General features: G+C 39.9%; 1 protein-coding gene across 2 annotated transcripts in view; it reads left to right on the plus strand.

Annotated features, from left to right (window-relative positions):
• FAR2 (fatty acyl-CoA reductase 2) overlaps positions 1–19,475 on the plus strand; it is a 149,315-nt gene that overhangs the window by 81,096 nt on the left and 48,744 nt on the right. The window contains exon 2 of one of the 2 annotated variants that reach the window (XM_032432659.1): positions 14,396–14,624. In XM_032432659.1, coding sequence (XP_032288550.1) covers positions 14,436–14,624 — 189 coding nt within the window. In that variant the 5' untranslated portion in view covers positions 14,396–14,435. Of the gene's footprint in view, positions 1–13,494; positions 14,625–19,475 lie in introns of those variants that run through there. The other variant, XM_032432661.1, reaches the window with a different exon arrangement.

The following is a 19,475-nucleotide window of genomic DNA, read 5'->3' on the forward strand; positions in this document are numbered from 1 at the left end:
AAGTCTCTGGATCAAAACTAGTGCGAGCGGGAGGTCAGACTAAGTTCAGACGAAGTTCAGATGAAGGCTCTGGCTGGACGGCAGCCACGCCCTGCAACATCCTAACTGTGTTCACCACATCCTACTATTATTAGAAATGAGAATTCTCAAGTCAGCAGGTTGTTTTATGTATTGTTTTAAGGGGAAAAAATGAATCAGAGGGACAACATAGGCTTACATTAAAGATACAGGCTAAGGTACAAAATATGATCTGGAATCAGAACACACTCAGTTCAATTCCCTATACCCGCATCTCCTTCCCACTGATATCTGAAACCGTGGACTAGTCATTAAAATGCTTCTACTTGGGCCCTGCCTCTGACTTCCTCAATCAGGATCTCAGAAAATGAGGTGTGGTAAAAGGGCCATTTTAGCAAGCTATCCAGATGATTCAAATACCCACAAGGCTTTGTGAACCACCCCCTGACTTCTTTTTTTTTTTTAAGATTTTATTTATTTTTAATTTAATTTTATTATGTTAGTCACCATACAATACATCATCAGTTTTTGATGTCGTGATCCATGATCCATTGTTTTCATATTACACCCAGTGCTCCATGCAGTACGTGCCCTCCTTAATACCCATCACCAGGTTAACCCACCCCTCACCCCTCCCCTCTAAAACCCTCAGTTTGTTTCTCAGAGTCCATAGTCTCTCATGGTTCATCTCTCCCTCCGATTTTACCCCCTTCATTTTTCCCTTCCTTCTCCTAATGTCCTCCGTGCTATTCCTTATGTTCCACAAATAAGTGAAACCATATGATAATTGACTTTCTCTGCTTGACTTATTTCACTTAGCATAATCTCCTCCAGTCCCATCCATGTTGATGTAAAAGTTGGCTATTCATCCTTTCTGATGCCTGAGTAATATTCCATTGTATATATGGACCACATCTTCTTTATCCATTCATCTGTTGAAGGGCATCTCGGCTCTTTCCACAGTTAGGCTATTGCGGACATTGCTGCTATGAACATTGGGGTGCATATGGCCCTTCTTTTCACTACATCTGTGTCTTTGGGGTAAATACCCAGTAGTGCAATTGCTGGGTCATAGGGTAGCTCTATTTTTAAATTTTTGAGGAACCTCCACACTGTTTTCCAAAGTAGCTGTACCAACTTGCATTCCCATCAACAGTGTAAGAGGGTTCCCCTTTCTCCACAACCTCTGCAACATTTGTTGTTTCTTGCCTTGTCAATTTTAGGCCTTTGGTTCTGAGTCATTCATTCATTGATTTAGCAATATTTATCAAGACACTTTTCATGGCATAGTACTGTGCTAGTTAACATGTAAAGAATAATACAGTATACAATACATCTAAGCCAAGTGTTTTTACTATCTAATTAGGGTGACAAGATGTATCCTCAATATCTATTAATAAAGAAGCACAAGGTATTTGGACTTGGGCTCAAAGTAGCATTAAGAGTATAGCATGTAACATACAGAACAAGAGAAATATTCTGTTCTGGTCAGAAGACACTTGGAGTAATAATCTCTCTTGTTTATTACTTTATTTGATTATTAAAACGGCTCTGTGAAGTAGATAGGATATTATTTAACAGAAGAAAAAATTGAGTCCTAGAACTGCCAGGATTCAAGATTCCAAGTTATGTGACCAGTTAGAAAATCTAGAAATAAAATCTATTCTGCTGCTAATTCCTACCCCAGTGTTCTTCTCACTGTGCCTGTATTATACCGTGCATAATTTTTCATTGTTGTTACTTAAGCTGAGTCTGTTTAGAGATAAAAGAGTTTACCAATAGTGAATACTTTGGTTGAAAAACAGACAAGAGAAATAATTCCAAATAACTAAAACTTCCTTCCTGCCAATAAGTATTTTATGTTCAGCTACCAAGCTATCAAGCAAGGATTTTGTTCGTTAAAATTTGCGAGAGAAGTCCTGCATATGGTGAATGTGTTAGGAGAAAATATGGTGGTTGTGATGGTTCATTTTATGTGTCATTTTGGCTAGGCCACAGAAATAAGTTTGTGAGGGGAGCCCCAGCATCCTTGAAGATCTCAGTGATCGTTTTTCTCTGTAGGCCAGAACTTACAGTCAGAACTGTTGTCATTAAATTGGGAAACCTAAATGCAGTGAGGATCCTGGCATGGCAGGAGCCAAATGATGCCCCTCAAATGCCAAAGTCAAGGTGGTCACGGTTCCATAATGGATGGCAGGATAAAGCAGAAATCAGAATAGTCTGACTTGTAGAGAGCTAGGGCATTGACTGGTTGATCATGGTGTCCCTAGAAGCGAAATATATGGGAAGCCTACTAAATTCTTGCTTGATCTGTATAAGCAGAAAAGTTCTAGGTCAACTGAATAAAATTTACTTGAATCATAAAAACAGAGTTAGGACCCCTTCATCAATCCCCAGATATGAGCTGGTTTATAGACCCAGAATGAAAGGGAAGCCAAGTCCCCTTCATTCACTCCTGAATATTGCTAAAAATTTACTCTGTTAATCTTTTTCCCAGCCATCCCCAAACGGACCTGCAATCTTTAACCAGGGTAACTGTACATTGGGGAAAAAGAAAATAATGAGAGCTTTTGGGGATTACTGGACACTGGCTCTGACCTGACACTAATTCTAGGAAACCCAAAATGTCACTGTGGTCCATTGGTCAGAATAGGAGCTTATGGAGGTCAGGTGATCAATGGAGTTTTAGGTTAGAACCATCTCACAGTGGGCTCAATAGATGTCTGAACCCATTCTGTGGTTATTTCCTCAGTTCAAAAAGGCGTAATTGAGGGGCGCCTGGGTGACTCAGTCAGTTAAGTGTCCGACTCTTGATTTTAGCTCAGATCATGGTCTCAGGGTGGTGAGATGGAGCTCTGCATTGGGCTCGGTGCTGGACATGGAGCCTGCTTAAGATTCTCTCTCTCTGTCTCGCTCTTCCCCTCCCCTCCACCCTACTCACATGCTCTCTCTCTCTCTTAAAAACAACAAAAAAAGGCATAATTGAAATAGATATACCCAGCAGCTGGCAGAATCCCCACATTGGTTCCCTGACCTGTGGAGTGAGAAAGGCCAAGTGGAAGCCACTAGAACTGCCTCTAACCAGAAAAATAGTAGACCAAAAGAAATACCTCACTCCTGGAGGGATTGCAGAGACAAGTGCCACCGTCAAAGACTTGAAAGATGCAGAGGTGGTAATTCTCACCATATTCCCATTCGCCTTGCCTATTGGGCCCGTGTGGAAGACAGATGGATTTTGTAGAATGACAGTGGATTGTCATAAGCTTAACGCACTGGTGACTCTGATTGCAGCTGCTGGACCAGATGTGGTTTCATTGCTTGAGAAAATGAACACATTTACTGGTGCTGGTATGTGGCTTTTGATCTGGCCAATGCTTTTTCCTCCATCCCTACTGATAAAGACCACCAGAAGCAGTTTGCTTTCAGCTGGCAAGGCCAGCAAGACACCTTCACTGTCCTCCCCCAGGGGTATATCAGCTCTGCAGCTCTCTGCCATAATTTAATTTGCAGGAATCTTGATCACCTTGCCCTTCCATAAGAAATCATTTTGATCCTTACATTGCTGGCATTATGTATTGTATATATCTGATCAGGCCCAAGAGAGTCCTAAAGACACCAGTAATTTACATGAAGAAGTGACCCAAATGCCCCTGGTCCCCACTGGTGCTACCTTTTCTCCCTCAGCCTGCACCTATGGCCTCATGAGGAAGTCCCTATCATCAGTTGACAGAAGAAGAGATGATATGTGGTTACCACCCGAAGTGAATAACTGCTTCTCTCCAGGACATCCCCTGAAGGACAGTGATGAAGGGAAATCCTCTCAGTGAACAGAATGTCAAGCAGTGCACCTGGTTATTCACTTTGCTTGCAAGGAGAAATGGCCTGACGTGCAACTGTATACTGATTTATGGCCTGTGGCCAATGGTTTGGCTGGGTGGCCAGGGACTTTGAAAGAACATGATTGGAAAATTGATGATTCCCTTGAGGTACATGGAATGGGCAAAAACACGAAGAAACTTGTGTACCACATAAATGTTTTCCAAAGAGCGACCTCAGCAAAGGAAGATTTTAATAATCAAATGGATAGGATGACCTATTCTGTGAATACCCAACTACCCCTATATGCCCTGATAGCTCATAAACCAAGTGGTCATAGTGGCAGGGATGAAGGTTGGGCTCAGCAACATGGACTTTGGCTCACCAAGGCCAACTTGTCTGCAAACACACTGGTGAGTGCCCAATTTGCCAGCAGCAGAGACCAACACGGAGTCCTCAAGGTGTAGGCCAGCTACCCAGAGGCAGAGTGTATTTCCATCATGGGTCAGTGTTTTGTTCTTACTGAGAGAGAAGATTTGGATTTGCCTTCCCTGCATGTAGTGCTTTTACCAAAACTACCATGAGTAGACTTATAGAAAGCCTATTCACCATCATGGTATTCTGCACAGCATTGCTTCTGATCAAGGAACTCACTTCAGAGCAAATGAAATGTGGCAATGGGCTCATGCTCATAGAATTCACTGGTCTGACCATGTTCTCCACCTTCCCAAAGCAGCTGGTTTGATAGAATGGTGGAATAGCCTGTAGAAGACTGGTTTATAGTGCCAGCCAGGTGGCACTAACTTGAAGGACTGAGGTAAGGTTCTCCAGAAGGCTGTAGACGCTCTGAATCAGCATCCAGTAGATGATGCTGTTTTCTCCCATACCGAAGATTCACAGGTCCAGGAGTTCAGGGGTGGAAATGAGAGTGTCACCACTCACTGTTACCCCAGTGGCCCCCTAGCAAAAATGTTCTCCCTCTCCCCATGACCCTATGTTCTGCTGGCCTAGAGATCTTAGTTCCAAAGGGAAGAATGGTTCCACCAGGAACCACAACAATGATTCCATCGAACTGGAAGTTAAGATGGCTGCCTGGCCACTTCGGACTCCTAATGCCACTAAATCAACAGGCAAAGCCACTACTGGCCGGGATGACTGATCCTGACTACCAAGGGAGAAATTGGACTCCTACTTCACAATGGAGGTAAGGAAAAGTATGTCTGAAATACAGGAGATTCCTCAGGGCATCTCTTAGTATTACGCAGTTCAGGGAGGACTCCTAATGACCCAGACCCTTTACCCCACCAGGTAAAGAGTCATGGCCAGCTGACGTGCTTGCTGAGGGCAAAGAGAATACAGAATAAATAGTGGAAGAAGGTAGTTACAAACACCAGTTACAGCCATGTAACTAATTATAGAAATGAGGACTGGAATTGTCATGGCTTTTTTTTTCTTATTTCATTATGAATACATTTATGTATGTGTGTCTGTGTGTAAAACAAATATGTTTGTTTTCCTCACTACCTGATCCTTTTATCATGTTACATAAAATGTATTGATTTTATATCATAGTACTAAGTACTTTCAACTTTATGTCATAGTATTTAAGTTATGGGATATCAAGAAGAAGAATAAATGTTACCCAAAGACTTAGCATCCTCTTCTGGGGAAAGGGTTAGTATGTTTTACTTGTATGCAGGATAGTTGTAAAATGTTGGGCAGAAGTATGAGTTTGTTGTTTTTATTTGGAAATTATGGTTTAAAGAGATGTGTGTGGGTGCCAAGTCAACAAGAGTGGACTTAACGATGTTTATTTTTATATGTCAACTTGGCTAGGCTACAGTGCCTAGATATCAGTCAAACATTATTCTGGATGTTTCTGTGAAAGTGTTATTTGAATGAGATTAGCATGTAAATCAGTGGACTTTGGGTAAAGCAGGTTATCCTCTGTAATGTAAGTGGGTCTCATCCAATTAGTTGAAGACCTTAATGGAACTAAGACTGACCTCCCCCAAGAAAAAATTCTGCCTTTGATCTTAAACTGCAACTCTTCCTTGAGTCTCCAGCCTGCAGATTTTGGATTTACCAAACCTCTATAATCTCATAAGCCAATTTCTTAAATCTACCCCCCCATTTCTCTCCCCCCCTCCTTCTCTCCCTCTCTCCTCCCTCCCCTCTCTCTTTCTTTCCCTCTTTCCCCCTCTTTTTCTCTCCTCCCTCTCTATCTCTGTCTCTCTCTCCCCCTCTGTCTATAGATAGATGGATAGATAGATAGATTGATATTCTATTTCCTGTCATCTTTAAAAAAATCATCTTTAGTTCTAGGCAGAGCATGAAAAAGTAGGTTAGCTTACTATCCATTCAGTTGGGTTCTTTGGTCATTGTGTTACTAGATCAACCATTCTTTTATTTATAACCTGACCCAATTTATAATTCATCAAGACAAAGTAGGAAGCATCAAGATTTTCATTTGATTGTGACTGTCTTGATACCATTTTAGAATCTTCATATGCTGCCTGTTGTGTGACTTAACCTGTAATCAATCATAATGATACCATGTGTTTTCATAATGCCTTACTATTTAGTGAGAATGTTTACAAATTAATTAGTCACGTCTAACACAGAGTGTCGCATAGAGTAGGCAGGCTGCACACCTATTTAATCAGTTATGATGAAATGATGAGTTTAGGTCATATCTTTTCCTTTTTCTTTTTTTTTAAGATTTGTTTATATATATGAGAGCGAGAGTGTGTGCGAGCAGGGGCAGGGGCAGAGGGAGAGAGAATCTCAAACAGACTCCCCACTGAGCACAGAGCCGACACAGGGCTGGATCTCACCACCCTAAGATCATGGCCTGAGCCGAAAGCAAGAGTTGGACACTTAAGCAACTGAGCCACCCAGATGCCCCTCCTTTGTAATTTTTGTTAAATTTGGAGGGTTTTTTGAAAATTTACTAATGAGCTAAGCAGAAGGAAACTAGGAAGACTGTTATTAGGAGTGTTAAGGTGATTAGTAAATTCTGTGTTCCTAAAGCCAGGCTGGACTGTCCTTCCCCCTGCCCAGAACTCTTTCCAAATTGGTTCTTCTTGACTGTGGCCGTCACTGATCTGGTTAGTGCAGCCTGTGCCCCCAACAGTTGCCTACAATACCCCTGAGGGTCAGTATTCCCCCCTCAAGAACTTAAAAGTTCTCACAGAAAGACTTTATGTAACAAACCCACACGGAAAGGTATCTAAGTTTATTGCTGAATTGTATAATTTGGAAACTAAAGCTAAATAAAAAAAGAACTCTCTGATGAAAACTTCTTTTTTTCACTAAGTGCTTGACAAACAGATATGTGACTTATATACAAAATTTTTTTTAAAACTTGGATTAATGTGGTCTCTGTAGTTTATTGTCAAAGGCCTGTCCATATTTTCACAAACATATGAATAGCAAGAATCAATGTCCTACCTCTATCTGCAAAGATGGGAAAATGACACAGGTTTACTCCCAAATTAAGAAGGTTGCTAGGAATTATTGTCAAGTTATTTTACTCAAACAGAAATGTTCATGTCTCTGGTCATGTGTGTTTTTGTGTGCTTTAGTCTACTCAAGCTGCTATAATAAAATACTATAGACCAGGTGGCTTTAATGGACCTTTATTTCTTATAGTTTTTGAGGCTCCAAGTCCATGGTTAAGGTGCCAGCAAATTCAGTTTCTGGTGGGAGCTCTCTTCTTGGCATAGTAGACAACTGCCTTCTCTCTATGTACTCACATAGCCTTTCCTTGGTGCCTGTTCGAAGAGAGACTGTTCTCTGGTGTCTCCTTGTTCGGACACCAGTCCTGCCAGATTAGGGCCCTACCCTGATGACCTCATGTAACTCCAAGGCCTTATATCCAAATACCATCAGCTGAGGGGGTAGGGTTTCAACATATGCATTTGGAGGGGACATAATTCAGTCCATATCAGTGTGTAATGTCAGTTGAGCAGCTCTTTTAAAAATAATTTAAATACATTTTAAACTAAGGAGGTTTGTTTTGCAAATGTCTTTGTACTTTCAGTGCCCACAGCAAAAGAAGAGACTATAAAAATACTGGCTGCCATTACTTTCTGAGAACTTCTTTTTTAAAGTATGTATTATTAAATTACCTTTTAAGTCATGGAAAGAAATTATAGACATGAAATGAGGCTCTTTTCCTTGAATCCTATCACACAGTTATGCAGCTACTGTCATTTATTTCATAGCCCTCCCCCAGTCTTTCCCATAGGGATTTGTAATGGGCATTATGTTTTCACAAGTTTGTGGTTTCCTTTTATTCATTGAATAATATTTTGTAAATGCATTTATGCAATTAATTCAGCACACTTATTGAAAGAATTTCAACTGTTCAATTTTGATGAAGCAGAACAATTTCATTTGCTGAATTTTCCAAAATAGCATCAATTTTCTTCAGTAGATCAGCCCATATTACTGTGTCCATTGCCAACCAACATTCCATTTGCCAACAGGACTTATCTCTTAACACACAGCATCTTTGAATCTTCAAAAAAAAGGGCACAGAATTACATATAGATGGTATTGGCTCAATTATCCTTAGAATTATTAATATACAGCAACCAATGCTAATGGTTTTCCTCAGCTGGTCTCATGCTGGTCTGATTGCCATTCTTTCCTAAATTTGCCAGTAATCGGTTTCGATGGATGAAGGTGAGAGGCTCAATCTGTATGCAAGGTGGGGTTCATAGTCTAACTTAAAGCACAGAGACTAAAGGCAATGTCGTTAAATAAAAAGTGAGACATCTTTCTCTGAAGAAGTCTTCCTTCATCTCCACATTGAGTACAATCAGGATTTGCCATGCATGTAATTTGCTTGGGTAAATGTACGTAGCTATGAAGGATTTAGTATAGGTAAAATAGGGGTGCAGTGGATCATATTTGTACTTAGTCTCACAAGCAGAAATTTAAGCCTTGAATCTTGACTTTTTAATGTGGTGTGCTAAATATTATAAAATGAGTATTGAAGAAGGTCCAAGAACAGTGATTCTCTGAAGAAGAGGCCATTTTTCCCAAGAGCACATTTAGCAAAGTCTAGACACATTTTGGATTGTCACGCCTGGCTGGGGAAGAGGGATGTTATTACCATCTAGTGAGTAGAGGCGAGGGGTGCAGCTAAACACTTTACATTGTACCGGACAGCGCCCGGTACCTTGGTTAAGTAGGATTCCTGAGGGGCAAAGCACCTTGTTTCTTTTTTAAAAATGTTTTTCTCTAAAGGGCTATCAAGAAATATCCATAAACTTGTCTCCCTTAAGTATTTGAATCTTAATTTTTTATTCTCCAGAAGAACCACTCAAAGAATAATTTCCATATGCTGAAACCTACAAAAAATGTACAACTTGGCACAACAATCATGATTCAGTATTTTTAACATCTGTTCTCCAGAAACAAGAACAGCCTCATTTTACTACCAAAAGAAGAGTAAAAACTAGCTATTTCTACTCATGACCGTGAGAAATGATCCTGAGAATAAAAAGCTCCAGAAAAGAAAGGAAGAATCGAAGGTGCCTACAGCCCATTCACTACTATTCCCAGGGTCTAGACAGTATCTGGCACATAGTAGACATTCAATAAAAATGCACTGGCTGACTTTCAGAGGCCCCCTCCTTTTTCATGCAAGCATAATATATCCTACATTATACAGGATGATTCTGGTATTTGTCAAAGCGGCTTAGGCTTCTCACAAGCCATATCATAAGCATGAGGAACAGCAAATTATCCTTTGCTCTCTGCACTGGCAATCAGAAGATGACCAGTCAGCTGGTCCTAAACATATTCCTCCTTCTAGAGTTGTGTTATCGTCCATTACTGAATGTAAGTTTATTTTAATTTTTAAAATAATTAGCTTAATTATTTTAATGAATTATATTCAGGATTAATAATTCCTGGACTATGTAAGTTTAATATATGGAACAGAATTCAGGGAGCCAAATTTTTTTTTAAGATTTTATTTATTTATTTGATAGAGCAACAGAGGGAGAGGGAGAAGCAGACCCCCACTGAGCAAGGAGCCCATTGCGGGGCTCGATCCCAGGACCCCGGGACCATGACCTGAGCCAAAGGCAGACACTCAACTGACTGAGTCACCCAGGTGCCCCGGGAGCCAAATTTTATATAGGAGTTTCTGGGGCCAGGAACTAAGCCATATATTTAGAGTGGAGGCAAGAAGTAGAAGAAACATCTCTGATACAACTTTGATCTGAGGATGAGGAATTTTCTGACAGTTTTCAGAACCACTTGCCTTGTTTAGAGTCTTGGCCACTCTCCTCTGCTGCCTGTTCCCGACAATCAGGTAATGAGTGCCACAAAATACTGGTTTATTTTGTTTCCTGTCAGAGAACTCAGTGTACTCTGCCATGGTTTTGGTTGTGCTTGACAAGTATTTGGACTCCAGACAGAGCAGGCAAATTCAATTCTTTGCGGACACATCAAGTCTTCCTTTGTCCCATAAGAAATGGGCTCATTAGAAATACACTATCTGTGGGGCACCTGGGTGGCTCAGCTGTTAAGCGTCTGCCTTTGGCTCAGGTCATGATCCCAGGGTCCTGGGATAGAGCCCCGCCTCGGGCTCCCTGCTCCCTGGGAAGCCTGCTTCTCCCTCTCCCCCTCCCCCTGCTTGTGTTCCCTCTCTCGCTGTGTGTCTCTCTCTGTCAAATAAATAAATAAAATCTTTAAAAAAAAAAAAACAAATACATTACCTGCTTCTTAAAACTTTTTATCATAGATTACAAAACTCTGTCTGGGATCAAAATATCTTAACAGTATGTTCATATTTCTATAAAATATGACTCCACTAAAGCCTATAAGAGTGCAAAACCAGCATCTGACATCTTCAGAACAAGTGAGGTTGGGAAATAACCCTATCCAAACTCAGTTTCTCTTCTGTATTTTCCTGCCACCCATGCTTATTTATACCTAATATACTAAAGGAGTATGGTGCTAAAACAGGAACTGGCAAGGTTTATCATCAAGTAGAGTTGCATTTGGGGAAAGCAGTTTACTTGGCTTGATGACTGATTGAGTTACAAATCACCTCCTATTTCCAAAAGAGGCTGTATAAAATGCACAAGACAGAGCACTTAAAATAAATGTCAAAAGGAAAAACCAGGAACTATTAAGAGGAAAAATGTATAACCAGTGACTATATTAATAGCTAATACTTATTGAGTATATATTATAGGTAACTAATATTTCTAAGAGTTTTCTTTTTTTATTGATAAGTAATTAACATACAGTGTTATATTAGTTTCAGATGCAATTCTTACATTGCTCACTGCTCAACATGATAAGTGTACCCTCAATCCCTTTTATCTATTTCACCCATGCCCCCACCCACCTGCCCTCTGGTACCCATCAGTTTGTTCTCTGTATTTAAGAGTCTGGCTTTTTGTCTCTTTTTGTTTGTTTGTTTGCTTTGTTTCTTAAATTCCATATATGAGTGAAATCATATGGTATTTGTCTTTCTCTGTCTGACTTATTTCACTTAGCATTATACCTTTTGGTCCATCCATATTGTTGCAAATGGCAAGATTTCATTCTTTGTTATAGCTGAGTAATATTCCATATGCCACATCTTCTTTATCCATCCACTTATTGACAGACACGTAGGTTACTTCCATATCTTGGCTATTATAAATAACGTTTCAATAAACATAGGGGTGCATGTATCTTTTCAAAGTAGTGTTTTTGTTTTCTTTGGGTAAATAGTAGTGGAATTACTGGCTCATATGGTAATTCTATTTTTAATTTTTTGAGAAATCTTTATACCGTTTTCCACAGGAGCAGCACCAAATTGCATTCCCACCAACGGTGTACAAGAGTTCCATTTTCTCCACATCCTCACCAACATTTGTTATTTCTTGTCTTTTTTATTTTACCCATCTGACAAGTGTTAAGGTGATAACTCGTAGTTTTGATTTGCATTTCCCTGATGATGAGTGATGTTGCTCATCTTTTCATCTGTCTGTTAGACATTTGTATGTCTTCTTTGGGAAAATTGTCTACTCAGGTCCTTGGCCCATTTTTATTCATATTATTTGGGTTTTTTTGGCGTTCACTTGTATGAGTTCTCTATATATTTTGGATATTAATCTCTTATTGGATATATCATTTGCAAATATCTTCTCCCATTCAGTAGGCTGCCTTTTTTTCTTTTGATGGTTTCCTTTGCTGTGCAAAAGATTTTTATTTTGGTGTGGTCCCAATAGTTTATTTTTTGCTTTTGTCTCCCTTGCCTGAGGAGATACATCTAGAAAAATGTTTTGGTGGCTGATGGCAAAGAAATTATCACCTGTGTTTTCTTCTAGGAGTTAGTGGTTTCAGGTCTCACATTTAGGTCTTTAATCCATTTTGAGTTTATTTTTGTGTGTGGTGTAAGAAAGTGGTCCAGTTTCTTTCTTTTGCATGTAGCTGTCCAGTTTTCCCAGCACCACTTAATAGACTACCTTTTCCTCATTATATATTCTTGCCTCCTTTATTATAGATTAATTGGCCACATAAGCATGGTTTATTTCTGGGCTCTCTGTTCTACTCTCTTGACCTATGTGTCTATTTTTTGTTCCAGTAGAATACTGTTTTGATTACTAAGAGTTTTAGTAATATGTTGATTCATATTATTCTTACCACAGCATTATTACATGGATACTTTTGTTATCCCCATTTACTAATGAGCAAGCTACAGCACAGAGAGAGTAATAATGTGCCTGAGGTCACAGTGCTAGTAAGTGGCAGAACTGGAATTTGATTTCAGATAGTCTTGCTCAGAACCTGTGAGCTCAACTAGGATGTCGTACTGCCTTCCACACTTTTCTGAGCTTCCAGGCAGGCAAGGCAAGACTCTTCAGTACTTTTCCCAAGTGATAAAATCTTGAGAAAATGATTGGATAGATTGCAATATGAGTGACATTTTGCAACATGGTTAAAAAAAAAACTATGATTAATTGCTGTTTTTTACAAGATCCAAATGTGTTCTTCAAAATAATATTTTTCACATAAACCCTCAATAAAAGGGGTTTATTTTTTTAAAAGATTTATTTATTTTAGAGAGAGAGAAAGAGAGAGCACACAAGCAGGGGGAGGGACAGAGGGAGAGAATCTTCAAGCAGACTCTCTGCTAAGCACGGAGTCTGACATGGGGCTCATTTCACAACCTTGAGATCATGACCCGAGCTGAAACCAAGAGCCAGACGCAAACTGACTAAGCCACCCAGGTGCCCCAATAAAAGGGATTAAATAGTAACTCAGTGGATATAACTAACATGATTTGAAATCCAGATTTCCTAAGGTGAATAGGGTCAATGATTGGATGTGATTTCTGTCATTGATCCTTATTTTATTTGCATCTGTAACAGTCCGTCATTATCATGTTTACATATTTACCAATCTTTGTATTGCTGGACTCTTCTGCTCGAGGGAGCGCGAGGATCTGTTTGCCTCATTCATCTGCTTATCTTCAGAACTTAGGGCAGAGTCTGGCAGGGCAGGTACTCAAAATTATTTGTTGAGTAAATTCATGAGTGAATGAATCCTCCAAAGGCAAAGAGTTCTGCCCAAGAACAGCCTCAAGATCCTTACAGTATAAATTATGACCATCATTAAAATCTGTAAATTATGACTATGAGGAGTTAAGGAGTTCCTTAAGGAGTTACTGGCAGGGTAACCTTGACTGGAGGTGACAAGGCAGGGTGCTGATTTTCCTACTTGTTTTTTTCTTCTTCTTCATGAGCTCTGATGTCAGGGCCAGTCCCTGGAGTTGTGTTCTGCATGATCCACCCACCGCCATCCAGCAGATCTCGGGGGGGGACCTGATGGGACAGACAGGAAGTCCGCACCCAGGCCGCAGCACTGTTTCATTCATTCAAAGCTCTCCACTGCTGCTTTCCATGCTGAAACACTGCAAAGGGCAGAGAAGGTTGAACAAGCAAGGCCAGGAGCAGAGGCTTTGTTAAGCTCTGAAATAGCACGGGGTGATTGTAGGGGCTCCGTCCATTTAAGGCCGTTGCCAGGAGCAGAGAGAAAGAGCAGATCTGGGAGTGGCAAGCCAGATGCGGCCCTTAGGTCCTGGGCCTCCCAGAAAAGGCACCATGTGCTATTTGACATGCCACGTGAAGTGTCTGCCTCTAAGCCCGGGTTCAAAACAATCCATGGAAAGCATGAAATTTCCAGATCCTGCTATATATCCCACCTCTGTAATCCCTTTGCTTTAGCACTTACATATTATATTCAGATGTCTGTCTATTTAGATGTCTGTCTCCTCCGTTAGACTATGAGAAATCTCTTGAGACCAAACCATGTCTTACTCATTTTTTTTTCTGCCCACAATTCCTGGCATAAAGTCTGGCAGGCAAAGTAGGCTCAATAAATATTGATTGAAATGAATCGTGTTGTCAATAAAGTATGATGCTCTCACTCTAACCTTTTTCTGCATTCAAAACTCCTGGAAGGACCAGCAACATTTTAAATTGACTGCATTTCAGAACTTCTGAGAATGTAATGTTTTCTTATTTCTCTTCCTTTTCAGGAACCTCTTTCCGGAGTTTTAAAAGACAAAGAGAAGAATCATGTCCATGATTGCAGCTTTCTATAGTGGCAAGTCCATCCTCATTACTGGGGCCACAGGCTTCATGGGCAAAGTGATGATGGAGAAGCTGTTTCGCACCAGCCCCGACCTGAAAGTCATTTACATCCTTGTGAGGCCCAAGGCTGGCCAGACAATGCAGCAGAGGGTTTTCCAGATCCTAAATAGTAAGGTATGCCATAGGGGAAGAGCCTTGGGGCAAGATGACTCACTACAGTGTTCCCTGACTGTCCCAGACCTGCAAGTGGGAGCCAGGATGCCTGGGCAGGTAGAGGAGAGGAGACAGAACAAGATGGCAACTAACAGCTCATAGAAATCTGTGATGTTTTCCTGTAAGAGAAGATAGGGTGCCTAGGCCCTGTCCAGGGCAGATGAGCAGATATTCTATGTTCTGGAAATTACTGAGTAAGAATCAAAATGCTAACACCCCCCAGAGTGGACTCTCCAGGCTCGAAATCTGTCACCGTTCAACGGAACCCTTTCTGACCTTTCTTCTTCTTTTTTTTTCAGGATTTATTTATTTATTTATTTATTTATTTATTTATTTATTTGAGGGAGAGAGAGAGAGAGAGTGCAGAAGCAGGGGGCGGAGGGAGAGGGAGAAGCAGACTCCCCGCTGAGCAAGGAGCCCAATGTGGGGCTTGATCCCAGGACCCGGGGATCATGACCTGAGCTGAAGGCAGACACCTAACCGACTGAGCCACCCAGGCACCCCTGACCTTTCTTCTAAATTCTAGGTAGTTCTGCCCCACCCCCAATTTTTGGACATTCTATTCTATTCTATTCTGAACAGATATGATTAGTAAATAGCTGTGTGATAATACTTCCAGTTGCCCAAACTCCGCAAGGTTTAGGTGTTCTACACTTGATCTGGGTAGTGTGGTATTTTTGTTATCCCATAGGTTCCTCTAAGGGGCAGACATGCAAAATGAAATATGATATGCATAAATGAGCATTTGGGTGTCAAACCATCTTCTTCAAAAAAGGATTATGCATATCCTCCCATGTTTTACAAATTTGAAGGTAGTATTGGCTTTGGTCTCAAGCATATCAGAGCTCAAATTCTGGCTTTTCAAGTCATTGTCACTTTACCTCGTAAGCTCCAGTTTGCAGTGTTCAAAATAGGAACAACCACAGGGACTTCCCAGGATTGCCACAGGAGCTAAATGAAAAAAGGCACGTGTCGGGTTTATAGTCCTCTTTGGAATATACAGGGTCATTTAAGGTTAGCAAAAGGAAAATTTAAATAAGAGATTTTTTTTTTACAAAGGCTCCTTTCCTATGTGCAGGAAGGCTCACATCTAATGGAGGTGGTATCTGCTAGCCCAGCACACTGTAGATGCCCAGTAACCCCGCTGACCACATCTATCTGCAGGCACCAGGATGAGATTTGGGTACAAATGATCAGCAAGAGAATCAGGAAAGCTTCTCCTGTATCTCATGGCCTGACTCAGCAGTGGGAAAATAATAGTAGTTGACCGTTACTGGGTGCTTAGGACATGCAAGACACTATTCAAAGGCTTTTTTGTGCCTTACCTCTTTGATTTTTGTGAAGAAAGAATGATTCATATCCTCAGTGTTCATTTTGTAGATGGGAAAACTGAGACCTGAAGTGTTAGCTTACCAGAGGTCACCCAGCTAGGAAATGAGAGAGTCAGACTTCAGATTGGCTCCCGAACCAATACGCGTGCTTCTACCCAGCACCGCCCGCGTGGTAACTAGTGGTTCTGAGTAAGACCAAAAGGCTAAGTGGCGTAAAGCTGAAATCTGGAATAAACTCTCGGATCCCGCTTCAGACAGCTTCACTCGGTTACATATCCCTAACAGACTTTGTTTTTATCACAGAGCAGACATTCCCTTGTAGCTTTGTGGCCAGCTTATAGATTTCTAGGTAAATATTGTGGCAGGGAGTCTTGTGGTCAGCGCAACCTTTACCTACCGTTCTTTTTGATGACACAGCAACATTGCTTTTGTTCTGGAAATCTTGACTGTACTGTGTATAACTTCTCTGTAAGGCTGGCTTGTGAAATCTCTACACCTGTCTCCACTCTTGGGCTATTTATTGTCGGCTGTTGACCTTTGTAAATAGCGGTTCTCAAACTGTGGTCTCCAGACCAGCAGAATCAGTATCCTCCGGGAACTGTCTGTTTTTATCAGATGGTGCTTCCAGAGCGGGGGGCTTCAAGGCAGACTGACCTGGGTTTGAATCTCAGCCCTGCCAATTATTAGCTGTGGGACAGGGGGCAAGACACATACTTTATTGAGCCTTAGTTTCCTTATTTGTAAAACAGGGTAATACTGCCTTGCTTACCCAGGAGTGTCTGTCTGTCTGGCTGTCTATTCACCTTTCTCTCTCTCTCCACCCACTCAAGTCTTTCTGGATTCAGATCCAAGTCTGATATTATTAGGTATGGTAGGGCTTTAACCACTATCCCCTATGGCCTCACATTTTACTGTTAGGCTAATTAGAGCTTATTGTATAGATTTCTTTTCTCCATAAATTTTCCCTAAAAGAATTATGGGAAGAAAGAAATCTGTTGTGCATTATATGGCTAAAGAACTTAATATCTGTCGTTAAATGCCGTGTCTGCATGACCCTTTTGTGGGTTCTTTTTTTTCTCTTTTTTTCTTTTTTTAGTACTTTTATTCCTTGAGTGCCTTGGACATCTAAAGAATTTTGAGAAGCTTGCACACTATGTCTGATTATTTTTTAAGACAACATCTACCTCCATTCTATGTTGTCATTTATAACAGAAAAGTTTATTGCTAAAAAGAGCAGATTCTATCACCTGTTGAAAACAAGCCTTTGGTTAAGCAAATACCCACTTTCTTGGCACTATATGGAATTAAAAAAATGATGTGCTTTATTTCGGGGCATTCCAAAACTGAAAAGCTTCCACTACACAAATCATGGATTCTGGCCTCAGAATATGAGGACACTATTGTTGACTGCTGCTGATAAAGCTGTGTGGAAATAAGGGATGGCCCCCTGTCATTAGTTTCGATCTGTGCGACACAAGGTATTATTGCTCATAATCATTGTGAAACTAAAAATTCAAATAAAGACAAACCTTAAGATTATGTTTTTAAACTATGTGAATGGACGACTTTTGAACGGTAAACAAAACAAACAGAAAACTTTCCAGATTATGTTACTTTTTTTTTACTTAGAGCATGTCATCAGATACAAGTTCAGTTAATTTTGAGTTTTGAACTGATTATCAAATTAAATAATTTGACTCTATTTTTATTAGAAATATGATACCAAGTATTCAGCATTATTATTTTTTTAATCTTCTAGTTTCCTTCCTAAAATATGAGAAACTTCTAAGGAAAATAAGATTTCATGTGCTAAAATGTGAATATGCTCATCACAGATCCAGGCTATTCAACTTGTGTGTCCCCGGGGTCCCCAAACTGGCTGCTTAGTCTCTTACTTATGAAAAATGTGTTCATTTCATTATGAATCAACCAGCTTTTCATTGTAGCAAAAACCAGTTTTAGAGAAAGAGATTGATATTTTATCCATTTTGCTGTCTTGCATATGACTTTGCTTAACAAGACATGGCTCTTCCTGACAATAACAGATAATGAGTTGCCAGTAAATCATTCAGTTGTCAAGTTCAAAGAAATGTTGAAAGGTTCTTTAGTGCCTTAAAGCTGTGTTTCTTTTTCCAACAAACATGTCCCATTTATACCCATTTAGGATTTTAAATTGGTTATAATCTACTCTTAATAACTGTTTAAGAAAACATCAAGGAGACAATATCCATATTTGAAAAATAAAACCCCAGGTAGTTGAAATTGTATGAAGAGTGAGGTCGTTAATTAAGAGTAATTGAGAGGTTAGTATCTAAAAAATGTTTTATTGAGAGAATCCTAAAAAACGTTGGGCATCTTCTATTGAACTGTAGTAATCAAATAAGGGGAGGGTTGCAATGAGATTATGCTGGGTTTAGAATTAATCACCTAAGAAGACCAGGCAAAATTCAAGATTTCCAGGGTGGGAGTATCTTGTATGATGTCACCAGGAAATGGATTTATAAACAAAGACAGAGCTTGGCAGGTTGTGCTGGATACTTCAAGCCAACTTCTCTGGAAAAATGTGAATTAATAAGCTCTCATTTGTCCGTGAGATAAATCAACTTTGAAATACCATGGAGAGCTGTAGTTAATGAATCATGCAGGGTCACACACTGGGCTCTCGGTTCACAGAACTAATCAGGTTTAAGACAACAGAAGATAGTAACATTTTATGAAATACTTTGTTGACTCCTTTCACAAAACTGTCCCTGTTTAGTAGTTTCTAGAATGTATTAGATAAATTAATCCCTGAGAGGAGAAATAAGGCACTTAGATGAATCAACTTTTGAACCAAATAACACCTGCAAAGGAAATGTCAGCAATCCGACGTTGTCGAGTACTAAGAAGAATCCACCAGAAATGTTCATTTCATTTTACATACAAGTTCCTGGTTAATTTTCAAAGACTTTTTCATAAGAAAAAGAAGCGTTTCCATGTTTGGTTCAAGGCTACGCAGTAAAAGAGCTGCTTGTTGCCAATCAACTTCCAAAAATGAACTTCTGATTGACATTAATGATTCTGTTAAATCTTTACATAAGGCAAAGGCAATTGGAAACAGAAGTTTGTATTTTAAATTCCCAAAGCCAGTTTTGTACCATTACTATTTTTTATTTTTCCTAAGAAACTATGCCACAAAAAGCAAGAGGCTTCTATGTACTTGGGACAACTAGAATGATATCATCTTGCCAGCAATTTACATTTCCCATGATTAACAAACACACACCTTTAATAATAGTGTAGCTGGCCTTCAGTTTGACAGTTATTCAACTCAGATTAGTTGAAGCATGTTAAGCCTGCCTGCTGTGGGCCATTTTCTTTCTCTTAAGAAAAAAAAAAAAAAGAAGAAAGAAAGAAAGAAAGAAAGAAAGAAAGAAAGAAAGAAAGAAAGAAAAGAAAGAAAGAAAGAAAGAAAGAAAGAAAGAAAGAAAGAAGAAAGAAA

This window comes from Phoca vitulina, unplaced genomic scaffold, assembly GCF_004348235.1.
Source record: "Phoca vitulina isolate PV1807 unplaced genomic scaffold, GSC_HSeal_1.0 scaffold49, whole genome shotgun sequence".
NCBI lineage: Eukaryota > Metazoa > Chordata > Mammalia > Carnivora > Phocidae > Phoca > Phoca vitulina.